At 42.0% G+C, this 27,732-nt stretch overlaps 1 protein-coding gene across 2 annotated transcripts in view; it reads right to left on the reverse strand.

Moving 5' to 3' along the window:
• Positions 1-27,732, reverse strand: part of FAM234B (family with sequence similarity 234 member B) — a 178,789-nt gene that overhangs the window by 3,853 nt on the left and 147,204 nt on the right. The window contains exons 8-12 of one of the 2 annotated variants that reach the window (XM_077452516.1): positions 26,209-26,352; positions 17,652-17,733; positions 13,812-13,964; positions 12,333-12,450; positions 11,980-12,206 (exon numbers count right to left, since the gene is read on the reverse strand). In XM_077452516.1, the coding sequence (XP_077308642.1) occupies positions 11,980-12,206; positions 12,333-12,450; positions 13,812-13,964; positions 17,652-17,733; positions 26,209-26,352 (724 nt within the window). Of the gene's footprint in view, positions 1-11,979; positions 12,207-12,332; positions 12,457-13,811; positions 13,965-17,651; positions 17,734-26,208; positions 26,353-27,732 lie in introns of both variants that reach the window. The other variant, XM_077452515.1, reaches the window with a different exon arrangement.

The following is a 27,732-nucleotide window of genomic DNA, read 5'->3' on the forward strand; positions in this document are numbered from 1 at the left end:
CGCTTAGTTTAGAGGCATTTCAAGTGCTAAAAGCTTCTAAACGCGGTAACTCGTGTTTAGTCATGTTTTGTTTATAGGCATTTAGAATTTTTGGCTATTTTGAAAGAATTTTTTTTATTTTCAAACGCTTCTAAAAGGCAAACAGGCAAAACGGTTCCTGACCAGCGCACGCCGATGTACGTTGGCAGAATGGCACGGGCAGGCATATTGGCGTACAGGTACGTCCAATCTTTAATGCCATCATGAGCGCACCGCCGGCAGCGCGCTCGTGTGCTGGTCGGGACCCCTGTGGGTCCGGTCGCGGGTCCCGCGAACTCTATCGCCGCGGGCATACCTGCGATTGTCTCACGGGGCGGCTGAACGAGGAAATGCCGTTGTAAACAGCATTTCCCCGTTCTGCCTAGCAACTAGTGACGCTAATCTCTGCTCCATGTGATTGGAGCAGAGATCAGTGTTCACTAAATTAAAGCCCAGCCCCCTCACAGTTAGTGACACACCCCTAGGAACACTTAACCCCTAACACTGCCACCCACTGGTTAACCCCTTCACTGCCAGTGTCATTTACACAGGAATCACTGCATTTATATAGCAGTGATTGCTGTATAAATGACAATGGTCCCAAAAATGTGTCAAAAATGTCTGATGTGTCCGCCATGTCGCATTCACAATAAAAATCGCTGATCGCCACCATTACTAGTAAAAAAAAATTCCATAAAACTATCCCCTATTTTGTAAACGTTATAACTTTTGCGCAAACCAATCAATAATCGCTTATTGCGATTTTTTTAACCAAAAATATGTATTAGAATACGTATCGGCCTAAACTGAGGGAAATTTTTTTTTTCTTATATATTTTTGGGGGATATTTATTATAACAAAAAGCAAAAAAAATGCATTTTCTTCTAAATTGTCGCTCTATTTTTGTTTATAGAGCAAAAAATAAAAACCGCAGGGGTGATCAAATACTACCAAAAGAAAGCTCTATTTGTGGGAAAAAAAAGGACATCAATTTTGTTTGGGAGCCACTTCGCATGACTGCGCAATTGTCAGTTAAAATGACACAGTGTTGAATCGCAAAAAGTGGTCTGGTCTTTGACCAGCAAAATGGTCCGGGGCTGAAGTGGTTAAACGTGGGTTACTATCTGTCAAGTTAAATTGTTCAGGAGAGTTTGTAAAAATGTCCCAAGTACATTAAGCCTTAATCTCCTCTTCTCAAGAATAAATTCAGTTCCTCTAATTTTTCCTCATAGCGGAGCTTCTCCATGCCTCTTATAAGTTTGGTTGCTCTTCTCTGCATTCCAGTTCCCCAATATCCTTTTGCGAACTGGTGCCCAAAACTGAACCGCATATTCCAGATGAAGTCTTATTAATGATTTGTACAGGAGCAAAATGATATCCCTCTCTCTCTCTCTCTCTCCTGTGACCATACCTCTCTTAATACAAGAAAGGACTTTGCCTGCATTGGAAACCGCAGCTTGGCATTGCATGTTATTAAGCTTATGATCTACCAAACCCCCAGATCCTTCTCCACCATGGATCACTCCAGTTGTACCTCCACTAGTATGCATAATGCATGCATATTCTTAGCCCCCAAGTGCATAACTTTACATTTATCTACATTAAACCTCATCTGCCACAGTCATCCAATTAAGCAGTGCATGGAGGTCGGCTTCGCAAGTTGGAAACATCATTTAAGGACGTTATTCCACTGCATGGCTTGGTGTCATCCGCAAAAACTGAAATTGTACTTTTAATCCCAGACCCTATATCATGTATAAAAAATATTAAAACGTATACCATGTAAACCTGTAGACTTTACCTTACACATTAGCCACGTGTGGGGAACTGTGTCAAACGCTTTTGCAAAATCCAAGTATACCACGTCCACAGCCACCCCACTGTCCAAGGTTTTACTTACCTCTTCATCAAAAGAAATTATGTTTGTTTGACAACTTTTGTCTTTCATGAATCCACGCTGTCTGTTGCTTAAAATATTTTCCAGCAAGTTTTTTTTTTATTATTAAACTCTCCAGTATCTTCTCTTAGTTAAACTAACAGGTCTATAGTTAATTGGTAAAGACTCTGATCCCTTTTTAAATATAGGCACCATATTGGCCCTATGCCAATTCAGTGGTACTATTCCAGTCATTAACAAGTCCCTAAAAATTTGCTACAATGGCTTTGAAATCACAGAGCTCAATTCTTTTAGGATCCGTGGGTGGGCGTCATCTGGTTCAGGTGCTTTATCCACCTTTATTCTGTCTAACTATTTTAGGACCATCATTTTGAGCCACTGGGAATCATTTGGGGCTGTGTCAATATTCTCCTTATTATGGACTTGAGCTCCCCCATGCTCATTTGTATACACAGAACTGAATAAAGTATTTAATAAATGTGCCTATATGTGCAGACCTGACCTTTTTACTATTAATATATTTAAAGATTTTTTTGCGGTTTGTCCTATCTTCTGCAATCTGCCATTCGTTTTGAATGTTTGCATCTTTTATTTCCCTTTTACATATTCTGTTATATTCTTTGTAACATTTAAACGCTAATAGTGTTTCTTAATTTTTATATTTTTTAAAAGCTCTTTTCTTACTATTTATAGCTTTTTTTTATCTTTGATTGTGAGGCACATAGGTTTTATTTTTAACCTTTAACTTATTGCCCATGGGAATATACTCTGCAGTTAGTTCACATACAGTCACTTTGAAGAATTCTCATTTCTGTTCTGTGTTCATCAATGCCAATATTCCCTCCCAGTCCAAGTCTTGGAGGGCAGTCCTCATCCTTGGAAAATGTGCTCTCTTAAAAGTTAAAGTGGAGTTCCGCCTGCAAAAAAAATAAAAGTCAGCAGCTACAAATACTGCAGCTGCTGACTTCTCAAATAAGGACACTTACCTATCCCAGGCCGCCCGCAATGTCCTCACCCAAAGCTGCCCAGTTTCTTGGCTCCTGCATCTTCAGTAAGTGAATCAGGACGTGAAGCCTTGCAGCTTCACAGCCTGCTTCCTACTGAACGAGTCAAGCTGCATGTTTTGAATGGTCCCTGCTGTCTTCTGGGACCCGTGTGTCTCCCAGTAGACGGGGGGGGGGGGGGGGTGGGGACAGAGGAGGGGCCGGACATGGAGTAGTTCACCGCAGATTCTGTGGAGCTCTTTAGCCGGAAGTGGGAGCAAATACCTGGATTAAACAGGTATCTGGTCCCCCCTACCCTCTTAAAGGTGCCAAATGTGACACCGGAGGGGGGGGGGGGAGGAACCAGATCAGCGGAGGTTCCATTTCTGGGTGGAACGCCTCTAAGTGTTTTTATCTTTCCAGTAAGTGTTTGTTGCTCTCAGCTAACATTAAATGAAATCATGTTATGGTCACTGCTACCCAGGTGTTCCTTTATATGAACATTAGTAATAAGTTTCATACCATAGCTTCATAATAAGTCATAATTAGTAATAAGCTTCATACCATAGGTGAACTGCTTCCAATTTACTGGACTCAGTACTAAGGGTCCTTTCATACTACTGTGGATCATTTTTGTATACACACACACGTGTGCCTTGTGTTAAGATAGCATTCCTTGTGACAAAATGTGTCAGGGAATCTTAGCTTGCTGATGTCATCACGCCCACCGGACGGAGTGGACTTTTCATACACTGTCTTACTGTTTGCGAATAGCTTTCTCCTAAAATACTGTATATATTGAATTTTTAAATAGAATTACATTATTGTCGCCCATCTGTTTTTTACCTCCATGACCCATACACTTAATGTTGAGGTGAAAGCATGCCCTGCTGGATCGATGCCAAGTCAGCTACCCTTTGACACAGTAGTATTCACATTTTACATATGCGCTTATGACCTAAGGTTGTAGGGCTCATGTCCCTCTGGTAAGAAGCTTATCTTTACATTGGTGGTGGAACACAGAAGTTGGCACAAGTGTGGAAAGTTGTCCACAGTATATTACACTGGAAATATACTGAATGTGAACTTTTGACAGTGTTTTCTGGCATATTTGTGTGGTAATGTATATTGTTGGTCATTCGCAGTTCCTGTATGCCAACTTAAATGGTGCAGTGAAGCACAGAATATCACATTGTGAGTTTACTATCACTTTTATGGAAAAACTGTTTTTTTTTATCTTTGTATTGAGATAATTTGACTGAAGCTCCCTTATCACGACTGCATGGTTACACTTTTTTTTTATTTGTACATTTTTTTTTATTCTGGGTTTCCCCGAAGCAAAGAGTTTTTACACACTTAAATGTACAGGTGAACAGAAGCCTTGGTGACAACCTTGCAATTCTGAGAAACAGATGTCCAATGCTGAAAAGCCCATAAAGCACAGGTTTGGTAGAGTATGCCTTAACAGAGAAGATAAGAATCCTATTCTTTAGGCTCAAATGATAACTTGCCTGCTCCACCTAGCAGAGGTGGAGTGAGAAGCAGAGAGCGCATACCATGTCAAGACAATGGAAAGAAATTTCCTTGGGATGTTTTGGAGCAGGACATAAGGAAGGAAGGATACTATACTTGCTGATGAATGAATGAATGAATGAATGAAATACTTGTATAGCGCACAATGCGAACTGAATCGCCTCTAGGCGCTGTGGCGAGCTTTGATCATCTGCTAAAAGAAGAAGGTCTTGAGTTTTTTCCTAAAAGCCAGGTGATTTTCTTCCAGGCGGATGTTGATTGGTAGAGCATTCCATAGCCGAGGCCCTTGGACAGCGAATCTCCGATCCCCCTTGGATTTATACCGGGCTTTGGGCACGAGGAGGAGGTTTTTGTTGGCTGATCGAAGACTGCGGTTTGGTGTGCAGGACAGGATGATTCTGTCAATTAGGTGGAAAAATGGGAATGTGAAAATAAGCACACGAGTATGAATAGAAGAAGGGGTAATGACCCCTTGAGACAAGAGTTGCTGGGCAGCAGCAGGAAAATCCACCTGCTGTGATAGTGTCAGGAACCATCAGATGGAGACAGAAAATGCAGTAAAGATCACACATTTTAATATAATGGTAAAAATGGTACAAATAGTAAAGTGTAGTCAAAACATAGCCAGGGTATGGTAGTGGGTAGTCGGAACAAGCCAGTAAATCAGAAAGCTAGAGATCAGCGTAGTCGAAGGCAGCAGACAGGATCAGAAACCAGAAGGGACGTCAGCCAGGCAAGTCTTCAAGAGGAACACAGCAGAGAGTCTTCAGATATGTTTGAGCAAGGCAAAGGCATGGAAGGAATGAACCAACCAGTTTAAAATAGCCAGAAGGTGCTGGCTGAGGAGCAGGACATGATCAGCAGGTGGGCCACTGTGGAACGATGAGTGCTGGCAATTAACCAACAGCTGAACACTGAGAAGGGAGAGCTGAGCCCAGCCCTGACAGTATCCCCTGCTCAACTAACCCTCCCCCTTGGAGGGCCACCAGGTTTGAGGGGAAAAAGTCTATGGAAAGCACGGAGAAGGACAGGAGCATGTACGTCCGTGTATGAGATCCAAGAGATTTCCTCCGGACTGTACCCTTTCCAATGAACCAGGTCTGTATGCACCTATGGAACCTACCAGAGTCAATGATCAATTGCATCTCATACTCTTCATGGTTCTCAACCTGACCCGGGTGAGGACATGGTACAGAGATGGTGAAGCGGTTGCACACCAAAGGTTTAATAAGGAGAGATAGTGTACATTTGAATTCCGCATGTTAGAAGGAAGGTTCAATGCATAAGCCAATGGGCTGATCTTATGGAGAATACGAAAAGGCCCAATAAACCATGGTGCCAGTTTCAGTGAGGGAACACGGAGTCGGAGGCTGCGAGATGACAGCCAGACCCTCTCCCTAACCTGGTAGGAAGGTGCAGGTAGGTGTCTGCGGTCAGCATGGAGTCTGTACCCATCACTGGTATGTTGCAAGGACTCTTGGACCTGTACCCAAGTGGAGTGAAGATAACAGAGATGCTCCTCTAATGCAGGAATTCTTTGAGGAACAAAGGAGTCAGGTAACAGATGCTTCGAAACCATAATTCACACTTTTCCAACTTACAATACATGTTGTCTCCCATATGCTACAGAGGCTGAGAGATATGTGTGGTGGCTCTCTAGGGATTTTGAATATATGAGGATACCGCACATTGCTGCAATATATCTTAGAGGAAATCGTTGATAAATTCCTGAAAAACTGCAGGAGCTTTGCAAAGACCAAAACGGCATTACAGGGTATTCGTAACGTCCTGTCCTAGTAATAAAAAACACAGTTTTCTCATTCGTCGCCCTCCTTGATCCTCACAAGATTGTATGCCCCTCTCAGATCTTGCTTCGTGAAAACTGTTGCTCCCTTGATCAAATAATTCCATAATCAACGTAATCCGATAAGCATTCTTTATTGTGATACGATTGAGACCCTGATAAAATTGATACAAGATCTCAGTTCACCACTCCTTTTTTTCACAAAGAAGCAGCCAGCACCAGCAGGAGATGAGAATTTGCGGATGAACCCTAGAGAAAGCATGTTGGCAACATAGTCCTCCATGGCTTTATCCTCTGAGACAAAGGGCAAACCCAGCCATGAGGGGTGGAGGCAGACTACCAGCTTGACCCTTGTCAAAGACATTGCTAAATTAGACCTTAGCCACTTTCTGAAATCATGGTTTACTGCATTGTCTGGACCAGGAAAGTACCTCAGCATGAAGACAATCAAAAGAGAGGTTGTGCCTCTGTAACCAAGGATAACCAATAACCACTGGGTAATTAGGTGAGAAAATTACTTGGAATTGGATTATCTCATGGTGAATAGCCCCTATGGCCATGGTCAATGAAGCAGTCTCACGAGTCACATGGGTAGGCTGTATGCCTCAATGGCAAGTGGAATGGAATGAAGCTGCAGCGTAATCAAGTGCTTAGACACAAAGGCATTATCTATGAACAGGCCTGAGGCCCCAGAGTCGATTAGAGCCTATGTCACGATGGACGACTCAGACCAAGAAAGGGTAACTGGAACTAAAGGCTTATCCTTCAGGATAACTGGGAACGTAATACCACCGCCTAAGGCCTGCCCCCCACAGGACCTCAAGTGCAAGCGTTTGCCGGACGGTAGGATAAAACTTCAAAAAGGGACCTGCCTGGCCACAATAAAGGCACAATCTCTCCCTCCTCCTAAAGGCCCTCTCATCTGCAGAGAGGCGTGTGAAGCCCAACTGTATGGGTTCTACTTCACTGGTGGACTTGGTACCAGGGAGGCATGGGAGGTGAGGGAGGCAAGGGTGTGACTACATAGCTCGGAGCCAAATCTACAGGAGGCTTCCACAAGCACTCTTTTAAAGGAAGATCTCTCTCGGAGTCTTGAGTCTGGCAAACGTGATCAATTTCTCCAGATCCGTAGGTATGTCTTGGGTTGCTATCTCATCTTTGATGCTATCCGAGAGACCATGAGAAAAAGCAGCCACGAGTGTCTCATTGTTCCAAGTGACCTCTGCTGCCAGAATATGGAATTCAATGGCATAATCTGCAACAGTTCACGTACTCTGATGGACATGAGACTCTTGGCAGCAGAAGTGGAGCATGCAGGAATGTCAAATACCCTATTAAAGGAAGCCACTAACTCAGAACAATGGGTTTTTCCATCCCCCATAGAGCCTTGGCCTGGGCCTCTATTAGAAAGTGAAGAAATAACAAAGCCTACTTTGCTTCTGTCCAGGGGGAACGCCTAGGGCAGCATCTCAAAGTAAATCCCAAACTGGTTGAGAAACCCTCTGCATTGAACTGGATCTCCCACAAATCACTGGGGAAGCAGAAGGGAACCAGACATACCTCTTATTGAGGTAATATTCAAGGCGGGAGCAGCAGCAGGGACGGCCTGCAACACAGGTTGTACTGGAACAGCCACAGTGGGAGGATTCAGGTGAGCAGTGTGAAACAGGAGCGTTGGTAACGCTATGGCAAACTGATCAATGAGGTGGTCCTGCTCATTCAATCTGGAAAAAATATTACCAGTTGGTGGATTGCCTGCATGTTCTGAATTTATGGCCTTCCCTACTGTCAGGAACCATGAATCAGATGGGGACAGAAAATGCAGTAAAAATCACACCTTTTAAAATAATGGTAAAAAATGGTACAAATAGTAAACGTAGTCAAAACAGCCATGGTACGATAGCCAAAGCAGGTCAGCAGGTCAGCAGAACAAGCCAGTAAATCAGGAAGCCAGAGATCAGTGTAGTCAGAGGCAGCAGACTGGATAAGAAACCAGAGGGAATGTCAGTAAGGCAAGTCTTCAACAGGAACATAGCAGAGAGTCTCCAGATATGTTTGACCAAGGCAAAGGCATGGAAGCAATGAACCAGGTAGTTTAAATAGCCAGAAGGGGTTGGCAGACGAGCAGGAAATGATCACCAGGTGAGCCACTGTGCAACAATGAGTGCTGGCAATTAACTGACAGCTGAGCAACCTGAGCACTGAGAAGAGAGAGAGCTGAGCACAGCTCTGACACATACATATAAAGAGGGAAGTTTTAAAGCATAAAGCAGGGAGGAGGCAGAGTGAGGGTGCCCCATCATTGGGAAGAAGCCTAGGAACCACTCTTAGCTAGTTTGGAGGGTTATTTCCTATGGAAGTACAATCCTTCCTCATTTTAGGAGTTGAAGACAGAGGGACACAAACTTTTCCTAAGAAATTAGAAGACCAACTTCCAATGACTTGTGCCCAACTATCCATCAAGAAGATGATGGATAGACCTTTTGAGGCCTGGGCTGCTACCCCTGGGTAAGGACTTATGGTCATATCCACATGTGAACTAGGAAGAGTAGGCAGAAAGTGCCCAGTGTCCAGTAAATATAAGTTGGAAGGTGAGTTTGAAGGAGTTTATTTGAAACGGCAAAAAGTTTAACAAGCCAATGTGTTTGGGGGGAACAAGGACTCCCTCTTCTTCAGGACTTATAGACAAACACAGAGGTGTACAAAATAAAAAAATAGAAATATATAGAAATGGAAAAAGGCAAATAAAAGCTTAATTTGGGTAGCATTTAAATAGATAGTGTATAAAAGCTTAAAAATTGTATGAAAAGCAAAAAAAGCAAAAAAAAAAAAAAAAACACACATATACAAAGAGCGCTGGAGCACAGCGCCGGTGACTGATAATCACTGGCTCTCTGCTCAGTGAAGACGGAAAACTGAGCAATCTGAGCAAAAGATTTTTGTGGTTAGAATATAAAATACCATGCACATTCATTAAACGTTTTAATGGCCATTATAGCCATGTCATTAATAATACAATAATAAGCTGGTTCGAGAGATTCCATCAACAAAAGAGCTTTTAGTTTCATCTATTATAAATGAAATATAATGTCACAACAATTTATTTGGATTACTTACCTATGATACATAGTTACATAGTAGGCGAGGTTGAAAAAAGTCCATCAAGTCCAACCTATGTGTGTGATTATATGTCAGTATTACATTGTATATCTCTGTATGTTTTGGTCGTTCAGGTGCTTATCAAATCCTTTTTTTAAATTATCTATACCCCCCGCTGAAACCACTGCCTGTGGAAGAGAATACCACATCCTAACCGCTCTTACAGTAAAGAACCCTCAATGCAGTTTAAGGCTAAACCGCTTTTCTTCTAATTTAAGTGAACGGCCACGTGTCTTATTAAATTCCCTTTCGCTGAAAAGTTTTATCCCTATTGTGGGGTCATCAGTATGGTATTTGTACATTGAAATCATATCCCCTCTCAAGCGTCTTCTCTTCAGAGAACAAGTTCAGTGGGCCTTCCTATTTCCCTGTATATAATTATATCACCAAAAACCAAATGTATTGAATCTCTGGGATCAAACCAAAAAGAGATGTACTCTTAGCCCTTGTACACACAGTCGGAGAATCCATCGGAATGTGTCCTATCGGACCGTGTTGTCGGATAATCCGACTGTGTGTGGTATGCATCGGACTGTTTCCGTCGGACCCAATTTTCCAACTTGTTGGAAATATTTTCTGACAAACTGGTCCGATCGGACATACTCCGATCATGTATAGAAAATTTTGATCAGACAAAGTGCCACGCATGCTCAGATCAAATTCCTACACCAAAGCTATTGGCTACTAGCGTGAACGTAGTCCCGTCGTAACGAAATAACGTAATTACGTTCTGAACGATCGGATTTTCCGACAACTTGGTCCGACCGTGTGTATGCAACAGTTTCGGACACAATCCGTCGGACAAAATTCAACGGATTTGGTTGGCAGAATGTCCGACCGTGTGTACAGGGGCTAAGGGTACTTGCATACGGTAGTGCTGTTTGAACATCAGATTTGTGGCAGAAATTTCCTGCATAAAATTGTGCATAAATATTCTTCTAGGTTCTCTTGGATTGTGTCGTACACGTGTAAAAAACTGGCCAGCAAAGCAGACATTGGTTTTGTTTTTTTACTGATCTATTTGCAGCACAAGTTTATGCACCTGTATGTACAATGTTAAAATCACTGTGTTTTTAGGTGTCTGTATGCAAGAGGCCCATGGCCAGTTGCACAGGGGCGTAATAATTTACTAATGTTATACTCAGGATCTTGTTGACAGAAAGATCCAGAGAAAAATGTTCCATAAAGAATATAAATACGCATATAGTTGAGTTAAATTCTTCATTGCTAGTGTTGTAATATACCGTATTTATCAGCGTATAACATGCACTTTTTTTTCCTAGAACCAGGGGAAAATTGTGGGTGCATGTTATACGCCAACCCCCCTGTGATTGTCAGGTTCTCTGCGGCTTTCAGCTATTTTCGGCCGCACTCGGTTGCTCTCGGCAGCTTTTGGCCGCTCTCGAGAACGGCCGAGGGCGGCCAAAAATAGCCGAAAGCCGATGAGAACGGCCGGGAGCTACCGAGCGGATGTCCTGTGTATCTCGGCGGCGCCATTTTTAATCGGCAAGCCAGCAAAGACACTGACAAAGCTGCAAAATGACCGACAAGGCTGCAATGGAAGGCTGGCAATGACTGACAAGGCTGCAATGGAAGGCTGCAAATGACTGACAAGGCTGCATTAATGGGCATTTAAATATAAGTTTTTTTTCCTTAAACTTCCCTCCTAAAAGTTTTTTTCTTTAAAATTCCCTCCTAAACTTGGGGTGCGTGTTATATGCCGATAAATAAGGTACTTGTTTATACTCGTGTAAACAAGCTTATCGACACATAAACGTGTATGCGCATTAATCACTGCACTCAAATGTAACATTTTCTATTTTTACTTTACGGCTCTATACTCATTGTTGTGCATTGTTCCAAATCTATATTCAAATCTATATTCAAATCCGTAAAAAAAAAAAAAAAAAAAATAGCGTTTTTTACTTCAGTGTGCAAAAGGCCTTATTCTCCAACCCTGGTTCCAGAATTGTTTTTATCACACTTTGACTAGTGATTTTAAGTTTATAATATTTTTCATAGCATTTTTTTTTAATAACTGGTTAAAGATTTTTACTGTACATATTTATAACATAGTGTTCTACCTTTTTTTGAATAGTAAACTATAATAATTAATAAGTTATTTGTTGAATGCTTTGACTCACAAGCCTGATGTTTTTAAAAGTTTCACAGGTATTGATCCTTTTAATAGATGGTAGGAGGAAGAACAGATCAACAGACTGGAAAGCCAGGAGTGTGAGATTTCTTGCGGTTTGAATTGCTAGGAAAAGTCGTGCCAACAAAGTGTGCACAAAAAATATGTATGTGACCCTGTCCAAAACTGGTAAACCTGTGTTCTTGTATTTATTATACAGCATGCTGATACATTTTTGAGATCATGCTACAGGCAATCAACACAACACATACTTTCATAGAAAGTGTAGCTTTCTCCCTAGTGCGCTTTTGATTATTTAATAAAAAGCTTTTTCTAGGATCTGGCTCACAATCAGATTTAAAAGTGTATTAAGAGATTAACTAATGCAAAACATGATATCATGTAGACCTATGTAATAAGTGAAGTTCATGCAGTTTTGTCACAAACTTACCCTTTGAGGTACGGCACTAAACTTTAGCCTGGCAAGTATTCTTTTAACATCTTCTACTTTGGGTTTCATGTTCACATGTCCTAGTGACAATGCTCGACTGTTAGAAAGTGCCCATTTCATGCCTAGTTTACTGACTGTCAAATTTCGAGGCAACTTGTCTGTGTCCGGTCCCCTTTCTGCTGTCATTATAGCAAGAACAACATCCTTCTCAAGCTCTATGATGCCTCCTGACAGATAAAAAACAAATAAAATAAAAGGCAGTTCAAGGTTTGAAATGGTTAAATTACCAGCTAAATGCAATGTGACATGTTTATTTCAGAATAGTTGCTGTTCTAGAATACAATCCAACTTACCACTTGTGGCAACGATGCTTGCTGTAACTTTGAAAAGATCTAGAACAACCCCAGGGTAGGTTGGGTAGAGTAAGTAGAGATGTCTGTTTAAATGGTCCTCCGATTTTGTATCTAGCGCCTGTTTCTTTGTCATAAAAAAAAAAAAAAAAAAAAAAAAAAAAAAAAAAATCAGGATCCAGACATTACCCAAGATAGCAATCAAGCTGATTTTTCTACAAAAGGTTTGAAAATTAAGCTTTTACATGTCTGTTACTAGCAAACCACAGTTTTCCTTTTCTCCGTTTAAGAAAATATGGGATTGATTATTACCACCTTGCTCACTTGCATACACCATGAAGACTGGTGATCTGTGTTCTGCGGACCCTGTGTGTGCACCCTACTGGTGCGCAGTCTTAGACTACCTCAGCTCCTGGGAGAGACAAATCTTCTTGGGAATTCTTTATTATGACAAGTTTACCTAAACATATACAGTTCTACTATATCTACACAATACAAGTAAACTGACTACAAATACTTTAAATAAAATTGGCAAAATCTTTTAAGATAAAAATACACCGTAGAGAGACAGATCAGATCTCATAAAGCAAAGAATAAAATACAGAACATCCGGTGTAAGATCAACATAAGGCCAATTCAGTCACCTGTCAGGGGTTTATGCCTGCCTTTGTCACCTGGACTAAAAAACTTTAAGTACTCTGGACATATCTCATACATCCATGTCGTTCTTCACTGCAGCCAATATTCCTAGTCAAGTCAACAGTATAGCATTCACGCTGGATTCCACTTGTGTGACAGCTCAGACAGTTTCCTAAATAAAATATTCACCGATAAATGTGATGTAACAATATTTGTTACAGCGATTTTAGACTAGACCTTTTATCTGCGTATCAAAACGACACCTCTTTCTAATTTCAGTTAAAGCAATCTCACAAATAAAAAAAAAGTTTTTTTTCTTGTTTTTTTATTTAACTGTAATCAGCTATAATTGATTCATTCCTCCCCTTGTCTGTTTCCTTTTTTTAATGTGTTTTTACTCAATCGTTCATAATCATTTTATTTTTTGTTTTCATAAAAAAGATAAAAATAAATGTAGGATTCCATTTAAAAAATAACCATTTTCTTTACAAAGAACTTTGCCATGCTTTGTACTAAAAATGTAAATGTAGCATTATCAACTAGGCATTTTTTTTTTTTTTTTTATTGTGATACATAGATGAAAAGTTTAAATGTACTGGTTGTTGACAGGTACATTTTACTATTTAAGAAAATTGCTCAAGCCTTCCACCTTTTGCTTTTGAGGTTCTCTCAGCAATATAATTCAGCAATGCTGGGGTGGGGGACCTGACATTAAAACACCTGGGGCCCAAAGTACATAGTTACCTAGGTTGAAAATGTACCCATTTATTTGTTCAGCCTAAAGAGATATTAATAAAATCAAAATACTGAGTACATCATTCTTACAGCAGCTCAAAATCCTACCGAGTTATTTTCTGTAGACTGTCCCTCTCCCCAGAAAAGGAACACGGATTTCCCATCTGCAGTTAAAAGTGACAAAGCTTTTACATCTCTTTCATGCCATGGAATCTCCCATTCCCAAAGTAATGCACTTGTGGATCCATCAATCACAACAACCTGGAAGACATATTAAAAATAATAAATATATATAAAAAAAAAAAAAAAATCAAGAAGAGAAAAATAGTATAGTATGTTTAGAAGATTTTTTTTTTTGTTCCTCCTCGACTACTGCACATAGCTAATGTTGTTTAGCAGCTCTTGGCATAGCAGCACTCAAATGTCTTGTTTACAGTACCTATAGATGTTCTTTGATTGCCAATGCACAACCATGCCTAAGAGGCCTAAATATTGCGAAAACAGGACTCAGAACTTTTGTCAGTATAATACAATAAATCCTCTCTCTTCAAATTTGTCATTAGTAAAGTGTGCCCCATTCATTAAACATGCTACATAAATGTGCTTCAGGTGCAATGGCAGCAAGTGTATGTGTGTGTGTCAGATGCAGTGAAATGGAGTCCTAGAGTGTGCATTGGATGCAGTGAAATAGAGTCCCTGTGCGTGCCATGGGTGCAGTGGTGCAAGAGTGCATGTCGGTGCAGCAGTGGTGAATGCAACCGTGTGTGTCAGCCATCAGAATGGAGTCCAAGAGTGTGCATTGGGTGCAGTGGTGACAAATGCAAGTGTGCGTCCAGTGCAGTGGTGGGAATGTCCAGGGCCCCACAAACAAGACACCCTCTTCATTTTGAGGGTATGTGGTCTGGTACAGTTCAGGATGGGGAGGAGTACAACGCATGCTCACCCCCCCTTTATCCTTTATTGCCAGCCAAGCTGCATAAGGGTCTGGTCTAGGGGGGAATAAGGGTCTGGTATATGTATACCTGGGGGGCTTACCTTTTTTACCTTTATTTTGTGTGGGATAGCCCCTACAATCATACAAGACTTGCATAATGGTCTGGTAAAGATGCTGAAGGGTAGCCTCATTTACTGGCAATTTCAATTGCATTATTTTTCTTTGAAAATGTCCCTTTTGCTTTAGCACATTGCATAGCTGCACCACTTCACCTGCAGGCTGAGGGCATACCCCAAGCATGGTATTTGAAATTGTGCATTTTTAACGTTGCCTTTTTATCCACTGATCCTCTGTAAAAGATAGATAGATCCCTTTCCCATTTTTGTAGTGGCAGTAGTTTAGTAAAGTGGTTCTTTTGTTGTAACAGGTTGTAAAAAAGAGAGATCCCTTTGGTAAGTTTTGTCATATCAGTCCAAAATGCCCAAGCCTGATGTGGGATTTTAATAGGTGTCAGAGGGTGCAACCTTAGAAAAGATGCGATTCTCATGTACATGAATTGGTCTGACATGGGAAGTGAGTATTTTTGCGCTAGTGCTTTAAAGGAGATGACTCTGCCCTGATTCATCAGATCTGTTACTAATGTGATTCCTTTTTGTTAATGTTGCCTTTTTAAAAGTGCTGCTCCCTCAAGAATATCACATGTCCCCCCCTGGCAGTGCCCATCTCTCCCCTTGCCCTTTGTCTGGCAAACCCTTTCCTTAAAAAATTGAGAAATTAATTTGCAGGATTCATCCCTCATAGCCTTCTAAGGGGTTTGGGGAACAATTCCAAACTTTTTTTTTTTTTAACACTTTGTTAAATGTCTCTCCAACTGAACCCCGGCCCCTTTGGCTCATTACTAATAAATATAATAATAATAAATATTTTCCAAGTATTCACCCCCTTGGCATTTTTTGTTGCCTGACAACCTGGAATTAACATGGATTATTTGAGAATTTACATGCCCACAAATTTGCTTTACAATTAAAACAAAACAAATAGGACAAAATAACAGAAAAAAAAAATCAATGTGCGTAACTATTCACCCCCCTAAAGTCAATATTTTGTAGAACCACCTTTTGTGGCTATCACAGCTCCAAGTTGCTTTGAATATGTCTCTATGAGCTTGCCACATCTTACCACTGGGATTGTTGCCCATTCCCACTTACAAAACTGCTCCAGCTCCTTCAAGTTGGATGGTTTGCGCTTGTGAACAGCAATCTTTAAGTCTGACCACAGATTTTCTATTGGGTTGAGGTCTGGGCTTTGACTAGGCCATTCCAACACATTTACACGTTTCCACTTAAACCACTCAAGGGTTGCTTTTGCAGTGTGTTTGGGATCATTGGCCTCCTGGAAGGTGAACCTTTGTCCTAGCCTCAAATCACACACAGAGTGGTACATGTTTTCTCAAGAATATCCCTGTATTTAGCACCATCCATCTTTCCCTCAACTCTGACCAGACTGCTGAAAAACATCACCACCATGTTTCACTGTGGGGATGGTGTTCTTTGGGTGATGTGATGTGTTGGGTTTGCGCCAGACATAGCATTTTCCTTGATGGCCAAAAAGTTCAATTTTAGTCTCATCAGACCAGAGCACCTTCCTCCATACATTTTGGGAGTCTTCCACATGCCTTTTCGCAAACTCAAAACGTGCATTTTCTTTTTTGCTGAAAGTAATGGCTTTCTTCTGGCCACTGTGCCATAAAGCCCAACTCTATGGAGCGTACGGCTTATTGTCATTCTATGTACAGTCTATGCTATGGAACTTTGCATCTCCTCCAGGGTTACCTTAGAGTCTCTTCTGCCTCTCTGATTAATGCCCTCCTTGCCTGGTGTTTGGTGTGCGGCCGTCTCTTGGCAAGTTTGCTGTTGTGCCATGTTCTTTACATTTGTTTATAATAGATTTGATGGTACTCCTAGGAATCATCAAAGATTTGGATATTTTTTTTTATGACCTAACCCTGACTTGTACTTCTCAACAACATTGTCCCTTATTTGTTTGGAGAGTTTCTTGGTTTTCACGGCAGTGTTTGGTTAGTGGTGCCTCTTGCTTAGGTGTTGCAGCCTCTGGGGCCTTTCAAAAAGGTGTGTATATGTAATGACAGATCATGCAACACTTAGATCGCACACACGCACACAGGTGGACATTATTTCACTAATTATGTGACTTCTGAAGGTAATTGGTTGCACCAGAGCTTTTTATGGGCTTTATAACAAAGGGGGTGAATACATACGCACATGCCAATTATCAGTTTTTATTTCTGAAAAATAGTTTTATGTATATATTTTTCTAATTCTACATCACCAACTTAGACTATTGTGTTCTGATTCATCACATATAATTCAAATAAAAAAAAAAACCCATCAAACTACGGACTGTAATGTAACAAAATAGGTAAAAAGCCAAGGGAGGTGTATATTTTTGCAAGGCACTGTATATATTGATCAAAGTATTAAAATACATTTTTATTCCTTAATCAGATACCAATATTATAACTTACATGTATTTGACATTTTATATTTTGATAAATTACATCCTCTGAGCTTCTCTTTTAAACTGTCCCTTGACCTCACTGCTACATTGCCTTTCTATGTATGCCCCGTGTACTAAAGTTGTAATAAAGTTATCACTATATGATTAAAAAAAAAAAAACAACAATATGTAATCAGCAAATGCCCTCTTTGCAACATGTATGGATCAGTAAAGGCATGTACATTGCACTGAGAAATGTGTATGTGATATGGATGTTGCTATTGCATACTATTACTTATTACTTATTTTAGGATTAGGAGCACCAAGAGCATTTCAGATAAATGATCAGGGGAAAATGCAGTTTTTGTGCATTTATTTGGTTAGGTTGCATTCAGTCCCTACAAGCTTTATTTATACTTTATGTAGTCTGCCCATTCTGAAAACAAAACCTGTAAAAACAAAAAGTAGTGCATTTTGTCCAATATATAAACACATACCTTTTTCATATCATTGCCACTCTGAATTTGTAAAAAGAAATCCAGATTCCCATCAGTGTTAAAATAACCGGGCTGAGGAATACTGTAGAAAAAAAAAAAAATGTCATACTGGTAACTGCCAAACTTAAAAAATAAAAAAAATCCACACCCTCCAATGTGTTTCACTCTGCTCCCAGAGCTTAATCCCCATGTATGCAAAAATGCAAAACAAACTGACAGTGAAAGGATTAATCCCAATTCTGCATTATCAAAGCAAAAAAAATGCAGGGCGTGGCACAAAAACTGGAGTTGGACTTACCGGTTTTCCAATGGTCTTTCAGGACAGCCCTTGAGAGATGGAGCTCCTCCCATCGCCACAGGAAACACATTGCCCATTTAGTTCAAAAGGCGGTGGTTCCTCAAGTCTGTGGTCAGTCATCACCAAGAACCGAAGGATGGAACTGAAAAATATAATCAGAACAGGTAATATCATCAATTCACCATTTTAATTCAGGGGTGGGATTGTGCTGTCCTGGAAGACTACTGGAAATAAGAGTTACCAGTAAGTCTAACTCCAGTTTTTCCCAGTCGTCTTCCAGGACAGCTCTTGAGAGGATCCCCAAGTACTCACCATATTTGGGGGGGGGGGGGGGGTAGGCAAAGCTTGGAGGAGTTTTCTCCCAAAAGCCTGGTCTGGACTAGATAGTAGATCTAGTCGGTGGTACCTTGTAAAAGATGGTACAGCTTGACCATATAGCTGCTTTGCAGGTCTGCTCCGCTGCTCCAGGGTGGCATCATCCTTTTCCACGTAGGACGCTGAAAGCGCTCGTGGAGTGTGCCTTAATACCCTTATCTAGCACTCTATACCCCTCTGTGAAATCCAACTTGAGCCATATGGCTAAAGTGACTTTAGAGGCCTTTCGACCCTTACATTTACTGGAAAACAGGACAAAAAGTGAATCTGCTAACCTAAAACGCCTTAGTCGCTTCTAGATAACTTAGGATGCACCTTCTAAACATCCAGCAAGTGAAACTGTCTTTGTCATTTGAGGCATTTTGACAAAAAGTAGGTAGAATAATTTCTTGGGGATTTGGGAAACTTAGACACCACGAACCCCAGATCCGTCCTTAGGATGACTCCATCATCCAGGATCTGGAGGAAGGGCTCTCTAATGAAAAGAGCTTGCATTTCACGCGCTCTATGAGCTGAGGTGATTGCAACTAGGAGCACCGTCTTAAGAGTGAGTAATCTTAAAGAGGCTTCTGAGATTGGTTCAAAGGGTGCCCCTAGAAAGGCCCTGAGGACTTCCGATAGGATCCAGGTTGAGGTCTTGTGATCCTGGACTGTTCTTTGTTTTGCAATTGCTTTGCAGAACCTCGAGATAAGGGGATCTTCCTGTAAGCATTTTTCTAGATACCCACTTAAGGCAGAAACCTGTACTTTAATTGTACTTAGCGACAAGTACTTAGCGACAAGCCTCGATCTATCCCTTCCTGGAGGAACTCTAGGATCCTGCTTTCATCCCCTCTACCATCTAACTATGCATTAATTTTCCAGATGTTGCCATAGATAGCTCTGGTGACTGGTTTTCGACTCTGAAGCAAAGTTTGGAGAACTCTTTCAGATAGTCCTTTGCGCTCCAGGATCTCTTCTTCAGTAGCCACACTGACAGCTTTAGCGTGGCGGGTTGTGGATACACCAGCAACCACTACAAGAGAAGATCTTGCCTAAGGGGTAACCTCAGAGGGGCTGGTCTGCTAATTTGAGAAAAGTTGTAAACAACGGTCTCTTGGGCCAGAACAGTGCTACTAAGATTGTGTTGCTTCCAGAAATTTTTTGGCTAAAACCCTCGAATGAGGTGGTGGGGTGGAAACGCATACAAAAGGTTAAAGATCCAGGGGTTCTGCAGAGCATCCACCGCTAGGGGTTGATCTCCTGTGTATAGCAAAAAAGAAACTTGGGACTTTCGCATTTTTCCTGGTCGCGAACAGATCCACTTCTGGTTTCCCCCAGAATGCCACTATGTCGACCATCTGGATTTTGCAAGAGCATTTGACACAGTTCCACATAAACATTTAAGGTACAAAATAAGGTCCGTTGGCATGGACCATAGGTTGAGTACATGGATTGAAAACTGACTACAAGGGCGAGTACAGAGGGTGGTGACAAATGGGGAGTACTCGGAATGGTCAGAGGTGGGTAGTGGGTTCTGCGCTGGGACCAATCCTATTTATTTTGTTCATAAACTACCTAGAGGATGGGGTAAACAGTTCAATCTCTGTATTTGCGGACGATACTAAGCTAAGCAGAGCAATAACTTCTCCGCAGGACATGGAAACTTTGCAAAAAGATCTGAACAAATTATTGGGGTGGGCAACTACATGGCAAATGAGGTTTAATGTAGAAAAATTTAAAATTATGCATTTGGTTGGCAAAAATATGAATGCAATCTATACAATGGGGGGAGAACCTCTGGAGGAATTTAGGATGGAAAAGGACCTGGGGATCCTAGTAGATGATAGGCTCAGCTGCTGCTAATAAAGCAAACAGAATATTGGCAAAAAAAAAAGGATCAACTCCAGAGATAAAACAATAATTCTCTAGCTCTACAAGACTCTGGTCCGGTCGCGCCTTGAGTATGCTGTCTAGTTCTGGGCACCAGTCCTCAGGAAGGATGTACTGGAAATGGAACGAGTACAAAGAAGGGTAACTAAGCTAATAAAAGGGTCTGGAACATATTCATTATGAGGAAAGGTTGCGAGCACTGAACTTATTCTCTCTGGAGAAGAGACGCTTGAGAGGGGATATGATTTAAAATTTCTAAATACCATACTGCTTACCCCCACAATAGGGATAAAACCCTTTTGCAGAAGGGAGTTTAACAAGGCATGTGGTCTCTCATTAAAATTAGAAGAAAAAAGAGGTTTAATCTTAAACTATGTAGAAGATTCTTTATTGTAAGAGCAGCAAGGATGTGGAATTCCCTTCCACAGGCGGTGGTCTCAGCGGGGAGCATTGATAAGTTTCAAAAAACGACTAGATAAGCACCTGAACAACCATAAAGGATACAGGGATTTACAATGTAATACTGACATATAATCACACATATAGGTTGGACTTAAGTCCATGTCTTCTTTCAACCTCACCTACTATGTAACTATGAATACCTCTGGATGTAGAGACCGTTCTTGATTCTAAACTTGTTGTCGACTCAAATCTGCAGTATCGTTCTGCTCTACATTCAGATCCACTGCAGAGATAGATGTGAGATTGTTCTCTGTCTACTAAAAGATGGTCTTGGCTGCTAACATCAATCGGGGACTCCTGGTACCCCCTTGTTTGTTGATATACGCTACTGCTGTTGTATTGTCCGAATGGGCCTGGAGGTAATGACCCTGGGTCTGTTCCTGGAAAGCTAGCAATCCCCTGGAGATAGCCATCAGCTCTTTCTAATTGGAGGAGAAGCCTCTTTCTTCTGGGGTCCAGTTGCCCTGGGCCCAGAAGCTCTTGAGATGGGCTCTCCATTCCATACTGCTGGCATCCATGGTTAGTATGGATGAGATGGGCAGTGTCCATCTCTGTGTAGGTTTTTCGTGTTTCTCCCCCACAATAGAGATCACTTTACTCTGGCGGGAATCGTCATTTCCTCCTCTAGATCCTTGTCTCAACTCTTCCAGCAGGAACTCCTGTAGGCTCCTTTGGTAGAACCGAGTCCATTGCACTGCTGGTATTGACACAGTCATAAGACCCAGGGCTGACATCACTTTCCTTACTGTGCAACTGTGACTGAATTGCAGGTAAGACATCCTCTGATTCAGCCTGGCAACCTTCTCTTCTGGAGGCACTATCTTCTGTTCTGTGGATTGGATGTTGTAGCCCAAAAAGAGAATTGTTTGGGCTGGGTTTGGTTTGTATTTTTTAGATTTATAATCCACCCCAGACGTTGTAGGCTCTGCTGTGTTACGTCTAAGTCTCAACAAAGCTCCTCTGAGTGAGCCATAAGGAGTAGATCGTCCAGGCATGGAATGATTGAAATGGACTGGAGTCTTGAGGGGACTAGTGCTTTGACCAAAATTTTGGTGAAAATTCTCAGGGATGATGACAGAAGGCAAGTGCTCTGCACTGGAAGTGATAAATCTTGTCCCCAATTTGATTTGCTAGACAAAATAATTTTTTACATTCTTTCCCCTTATCAGACTATGCAAATAGGCATCTTTTAGATCCAAAGTTGCCATGAAGACTTCTTTCTGCAGAAGATTTTTTATTGAATAAATGAACTCCACGCAAAACTTTTTGTATTAGATGGATAAGTTCAGGGGCTGGAGATTCATAATTAGTCTGAATTTTCCAGAAGGTTTCTTTATCACAAACACGTGAGAATAAAAACTGTGCCTCTGTTCCTGAACCGGGACTGGTACCAATACTTCTTGATCCACCATTTCCCCTGATCAGTAAAGGTAAGGCCCTGGCTTTTTCCGCGTCCCTTGGTAGTTTTGTAACAAGAAACTTGGAGGGTGGATCTCTGTGAAACTCCAGGGCATTACCCCTCCTTATGATGTTTAATATGAGGTTACCGACACTCATTGTGGGAGAAACCCCTTCAGCCTCCCTCCTACTGGAAGCCTGACGTCACTGCGGTTTTGGGTTCTGACCGAGACTGTTAAAGAGAATACCTCCCTTCTCTTTACCTTTCTGTCATGACCAATGCTTCTTTGGTCTGAACTCCTTATCCCTTTTTGGGGCTTCTTTTTAAAAAGGATAAAAAACCTTTTGAAAATTCCTCTTTTTTTGTGGGAAAGGTCTTCTTTCCAGGACGGTGTCCAACTCTGGACCAAATACCAAGTCCCCCGTAAAAGGACACTGCACAGGCACATCTTGGAAGCCTAGTCTCCTCCCAAAGTCTTCATCCAGACTGACCACCTGGCTGCTACCAAGAGTGCAACAGTCTTAGCTGTGAACTTGACGGATTTGGTTATATAGCCCATCGCACAGGAAACTATTTTTTGTAGTTCTCCTCCTGAGGTACCCGTGACCCATAGCTCTTGCTGCTGTGTCAGCCAAAATTCCAGGTTCCTAGCAACACATCTTGTGGCCAATGCTGGCTTTAGATTTGCCATTGCCGAATCCCAGGCCCTTTTTAAGACTATGTCGGCTCTTTAAGTGCCCCATGTCCTCAAAAGCTAAATCAGACTGCTTTGAGACTTTAGACAGTGGTGAATCTAGTTTGGGATTTTTGTTTCTTACGGCTTCTGGGTTCTCGTCAAAAGGAAACCTTTTTTTAGAAAATTTGAGAACAATGCTGTTTTATCTGGCTCCACCCACTCTTTTCAAATAAGGTCAGAGAGTATGTTATGTACCAGAAAAACTTCCGCCTTCTTTTTCCCCCCAAGCCCTCATACATTGTCATCTCTGGATAATTGCTCTCCTTCTTCGTTAATTTCCAGAGTATTGTATTGCCCACCTCAAGAGACAATTTGTATTTTGCAGTTTTGCTAGCTATGGACTGGTCTTCATCCTGCTCTGAATCGGAGTCAGAAGATACAGGCCTAACTACTGCCAGGCTCTGCTTCCCGACTCTTTGGGGCTCCCCTGCGCTAGAAGTTGTAGGGCCTGGAGAAGAGGGAATTTCAGCTGCACTACTGGTTGAGGATTTACATCCAAAATTAGCTCCCTGAGGGATTTCAATGTTTAGACTACCTCATCCTTAAAAGACCTGAGAAAAAGGTTTGCAATGCATTGTTTGCATAAAGCTCCATTAGAGCTTGAAGAGAGCTTATTCCCACAATTAGGTCACTTCTTGTGGCCTGGCTTGTCCTCCCTGTATGTCTCCTTAGCCTGCAACACAGAAATGGGTAGGGGCGTTGGCTATCAAGCCTTCCCCCATTGAGACACCCATGCTACATATTAGACCACTGCTGCACTCTCTGGGACAGTGAGGAATCCACCACCAAGGGGTTCCTTAGTTCACCCCCATTTCATGATACAGAAAGCATAAAACGGTCTGCCCAGCAGCCTACCTGTGCTTGGCTGGTGCCTGCCTTGCCCGGAGTGTTCTGGGGACTGAACGCTGGCCAGGAGTTTGTATGCTCCTTGCACCCTAAAGACCAGTAAGTTTCAGCACGCAATGATGCCACCCATTTCGCCAGAAGTGACGCATATGGCGTCTCCAGCCCAGAGGCATTTGGCGCAGTCAGGAAGAGCTGCACCAGCCACAGGGGCAGGCACTAATGGCCCTGCTGCCTCCCCCGACTTCCCTTACACACACCGGGGAAACCTGTGCCATCACGTCACTGACCCTCACCAGGCACTGGAAGGGGGAGGGCAACGGGTCTGCCTCTAGTATGCTGTACGGTACTCAGGTCATAAGGCGTTAAGGACTACCAGAGAACCATTTTCAGGATAGGACTCCCCCTGGCAGGTCTCCTTTCCCTTCAGGCAGCCCTGAGAGATGTAGTCCTCCTTGTATTGCACCTGGTCCCTCAGCAACATGCTCCTCCGACGGATGACACACAAAAGACTGACCATGGGCTTGAGGGACTGCCTTTTGAACTGAATGGGCAATGTGCTTCCTGTGGCAATGGGAGGAGCTCCAACTCTCAAGGGCTGTCCTGGAAGACGACTGGGGAAAAGGAATAAATCTGCATTTAACTCATGAAAGAGTTACATTTATAGTTAAAGGCCAAGTTTACCTTCCGAACATGTTACACCCATATTTAGGGTGTAACATGATTATCACCTCCCTTCCATGTTACATTGTGAGGGGGTGGTTCTTCCCGCAACCGCTGTAAAATGTAAAAACAGTGCAGCTACCCTGAAGTTTTTCAAGGTCCCTCACCCCCCAATCCCTCTAAAACCAGGTTCTTCCGCAAAGGTTCCTACCCTTCCCTTCCTCCTCACCCCCTTGTTCCTTCTCTCCTTCCTCTCCTTTCACTCTCCCGCTCTGACTTCCTCTATTACTTTTACCTTGTTGCAGGGTCGCCTTGACCCACATTTTGATCTGGAGCGAACTGTATGACAGTTGGTCATTCCAACCGTTCAGGTTTTCTTGCTTTTTTTCCCTGTTATTATACATACGTTTCATTTTTTTTTCTATTTTGGCCTTTGCTTTGGGCTCCCACCCAGAGTTTGGGCTGGAAGGATCTGCCCTCCTTCTGCCCATGTTATGGCAACTTTTCTAGGTTAAATTCAACTTCTCATAGCGGTTCTAGCATTTTACAGGTTTGGGATTCAGGACAGCGGACCCTCCTGGGCTAACCTCGCGGGTCCTTCGGGAACTCCTCGGTCAGCCCCCTCACAGCAAGATCCCTATGGGGTGAGGGGTCCTGGCCTAGGCTTGATCCTGGTGGACCCGGAAACGGGGACCCACACGTTTAAGTATATACTTCCTCCATCCAAGACCTGTTAGCAGAGCTGGCTGATTACTCCCAGTGGACCGCCACTTACACGGATGTCTACTTTATTACCCGGGACACTTTAGTATTTGTTTTTTGTATTTCTCCTTAGTTATTTTCTATTGTCCTCCTATACCTGTATATTGTCATTCCTGCTTTGACGTTCAGAGTCTGATGACATGTTTTGTACCAACTTCACCCTCTGCTTTTGTTTTTGTATTTGGTCGGATGGATGTTATGTTCTAAAGATTTAATAAATGATTTTTTTTTTTTTTAAGTTTCAAAAAACAGTGCGGCTGTGCAGGGCTCCACCCGCACAGCCTTGCCATTAATTCACAGGAATCTGTGAATGAATGAACTACAAGTCCCATCTTTCATCGCAACAGATGGCTTGTAGTTCTCAATGAACTATGAGTGCGCTGATGACCATCCTGATAGATTAGTAGGCTAAAATATATAGCTTACCAGCTCAGTAACTGTACGGACAGAGGTATGGACAGAGGACTGTCAGCAGTGTCTGCAGGAGCCTGAAATATCACCAGCCACTGATCGTGGGTGCAAAGTTTTGCAGGCACCAGTGTAAAATAGTTCTAAATGCATACTTGTGTTCACCTGCAAAATCATTTGCATTTATGTTATTTTTTTATTTTTACTAAAAGGTGAACTTAGCCTTTAAATGGAAATTATTATTTATAAAAAAAACAACAGAGAAATGACGAAACAATATTTGCAATAAGGAACACTTCTGAGAGAATTAAAGCAGAGCTCCACTTATCTGCCTCCTTCCCCCTCCAGTTCCACATTTGGTACCTTTCGGGGGGGGGGGGGGGGGAGAGGGGGGCACCTGTTGCACCAGGTACCCTATCCCACTTCCAGGTGATCTTGCAGCGGCCAGATTACCCGAAAGTTCGCCCCCCCCCCCCCCCCGCCTTTCCTCTATTTGCACATGCACAGTAGGCAACTGGCTGTGAAGCCGCAAGACTTCACTTTCGGTTGCCCTTACAAGTAATGGTGGCGGCAGCACCAGAGCGCCGATGGAAAAATTGGCTGGGGTGTAGACACTGCGGGATCCCTGGACAGGTAAGTGTCCTAATATTAAAAGTCAGCAGCTACAGTATTTGTAGCTGCTGACTTAATTTTTTTTGAAGGAAGCTGGACCTCCTCTTTACTGTAAAATAATGCAAACCTATAAATGTTCTTGCGAGGGAAGCTCCATTTCTGTTCCAAATCTTGCCCGCGCAGGAGAGACAAACCCTTATTGGTTGTAACAAGCAGGTCACTACAGTTGCTCCCAAAAACTGGTATTGTCTGAAGAAATTCCACATCTGAACTGTAAAAGTAAACAAAAAGGATGCTCAGAAGATATTCAAAGTGTAAGCAGGCTTTTATTGTACTCAAAGGTGGTGGTAATCCCCCCCCTTCAGACAAGGCATCGGGCCCACCCAGATTTTTGTTATGTAGATACATAGCATTGCACAGCCAATTCAAAAAGAACTTCACCATCAGATCCTGCTCTTCTCGATGCAACAATTTCCATTCTTAAAGTCTGGATCCAGAAGGGTACGAACGTCCATTAAAGCAAATGGAGATCATGGCATGCATGACGGGGCAATGTCCAACTATGAAGATTTTTTTTTAGAGGCTCTGCTGCTTGGAGCAGGCTGTAAAGCAGAGCAGGGACAGGATGGGAAAAGGAATGAGGGAAAGGCATCAGAGCCCACAATGTGGATTTACACTTACACCAAGTTAATTTATTCTTTTAAAAATAAATGAATAGGTGACAATAGAAAAAAACAAAATGGGTAGAGAAAGTGCTGGCACAGCCTCATGCTACTGTTGCTTCACTATCTAGTCACAGATTGGAACGTGTGTTTGACTAAGCTGTGTTGTTCTACTGTAAATGCAGTTAAGGAAAGTAAGTATATTCAAGTGTGGCTAAACAATATAACACAATATTTGCCAAGTGAAATTGGTCACATATTTGTATTTCAGCTGTCTATTTTCTTTTTACATACAGTACTTCAAATATTTGAAAAGTAAACCCATTATGTATTTAATCAACTTATGATAGCAAACTAAGGAAAGAACACAAAGAAGGTACAACAAAGAACTTACTGAACAAAAACCATCAAAAAGGTTCTTTTGGAATTTAAATGTAATCTGTTCAAGCCAATGACCTTTCTCGAAAAAGCACAAGGTGCTCTGCAATGAAATGTTTGTAAGGTATGTCCTGGAACCTAGTTCCTTAAGAAGCTCAAGTAGCATCAGGGCAGCCACCAGAAATTTTGGGCCCACTGTGAATGGAGAGGAATACAATTTCCAGTGCAAATATTAATATCATGGAACACACTAAAGTGGTATTTAAACCCAAAAACAAAAGCATATCCAATACTTTAGATGTGGTGGCTGCATTCGTTTTATTTTTTTTTAGGCTTTTGTCTGTTTTCATCTGGCAATCTGGTCAGTAACACACCTCTTGTATTAGAGTGCCCCCACTCTGGATAAGGGAGCAACAGAGACCCCTTTGTTAGATGTACTAGCAGATTTAGCTACACTAAAAGTGTAGCCAAACTCCAGCTCACACTTTATAATCAGTTACAGCAAACATTTATTTTTTTCTTCTGGGATGAAGGTTTTACATAAATAAATGGAAACTGATCATATTAAGCACCGCTGTCAATGTTAAATGGTTTGTCTCAACCCTCTAACT

This window comes from Lithobates pipiens, unplaced genomic scaffold, assembly GCF_037356315.1.
Source record: "Lithobates pipiens isolate NorthernLeopardFrog02 unplaced genomic scaffold, aLitPip1_a1.2 Scaffold_23, whole genome shotgun sequence".
NCBI classification, from domain to species: domain Eukaryota; kingdom Metazoa; phylum Chordata; class Amphibia; order Anura; family Ranidae; genus Lithobates; species Lithobates pipiens.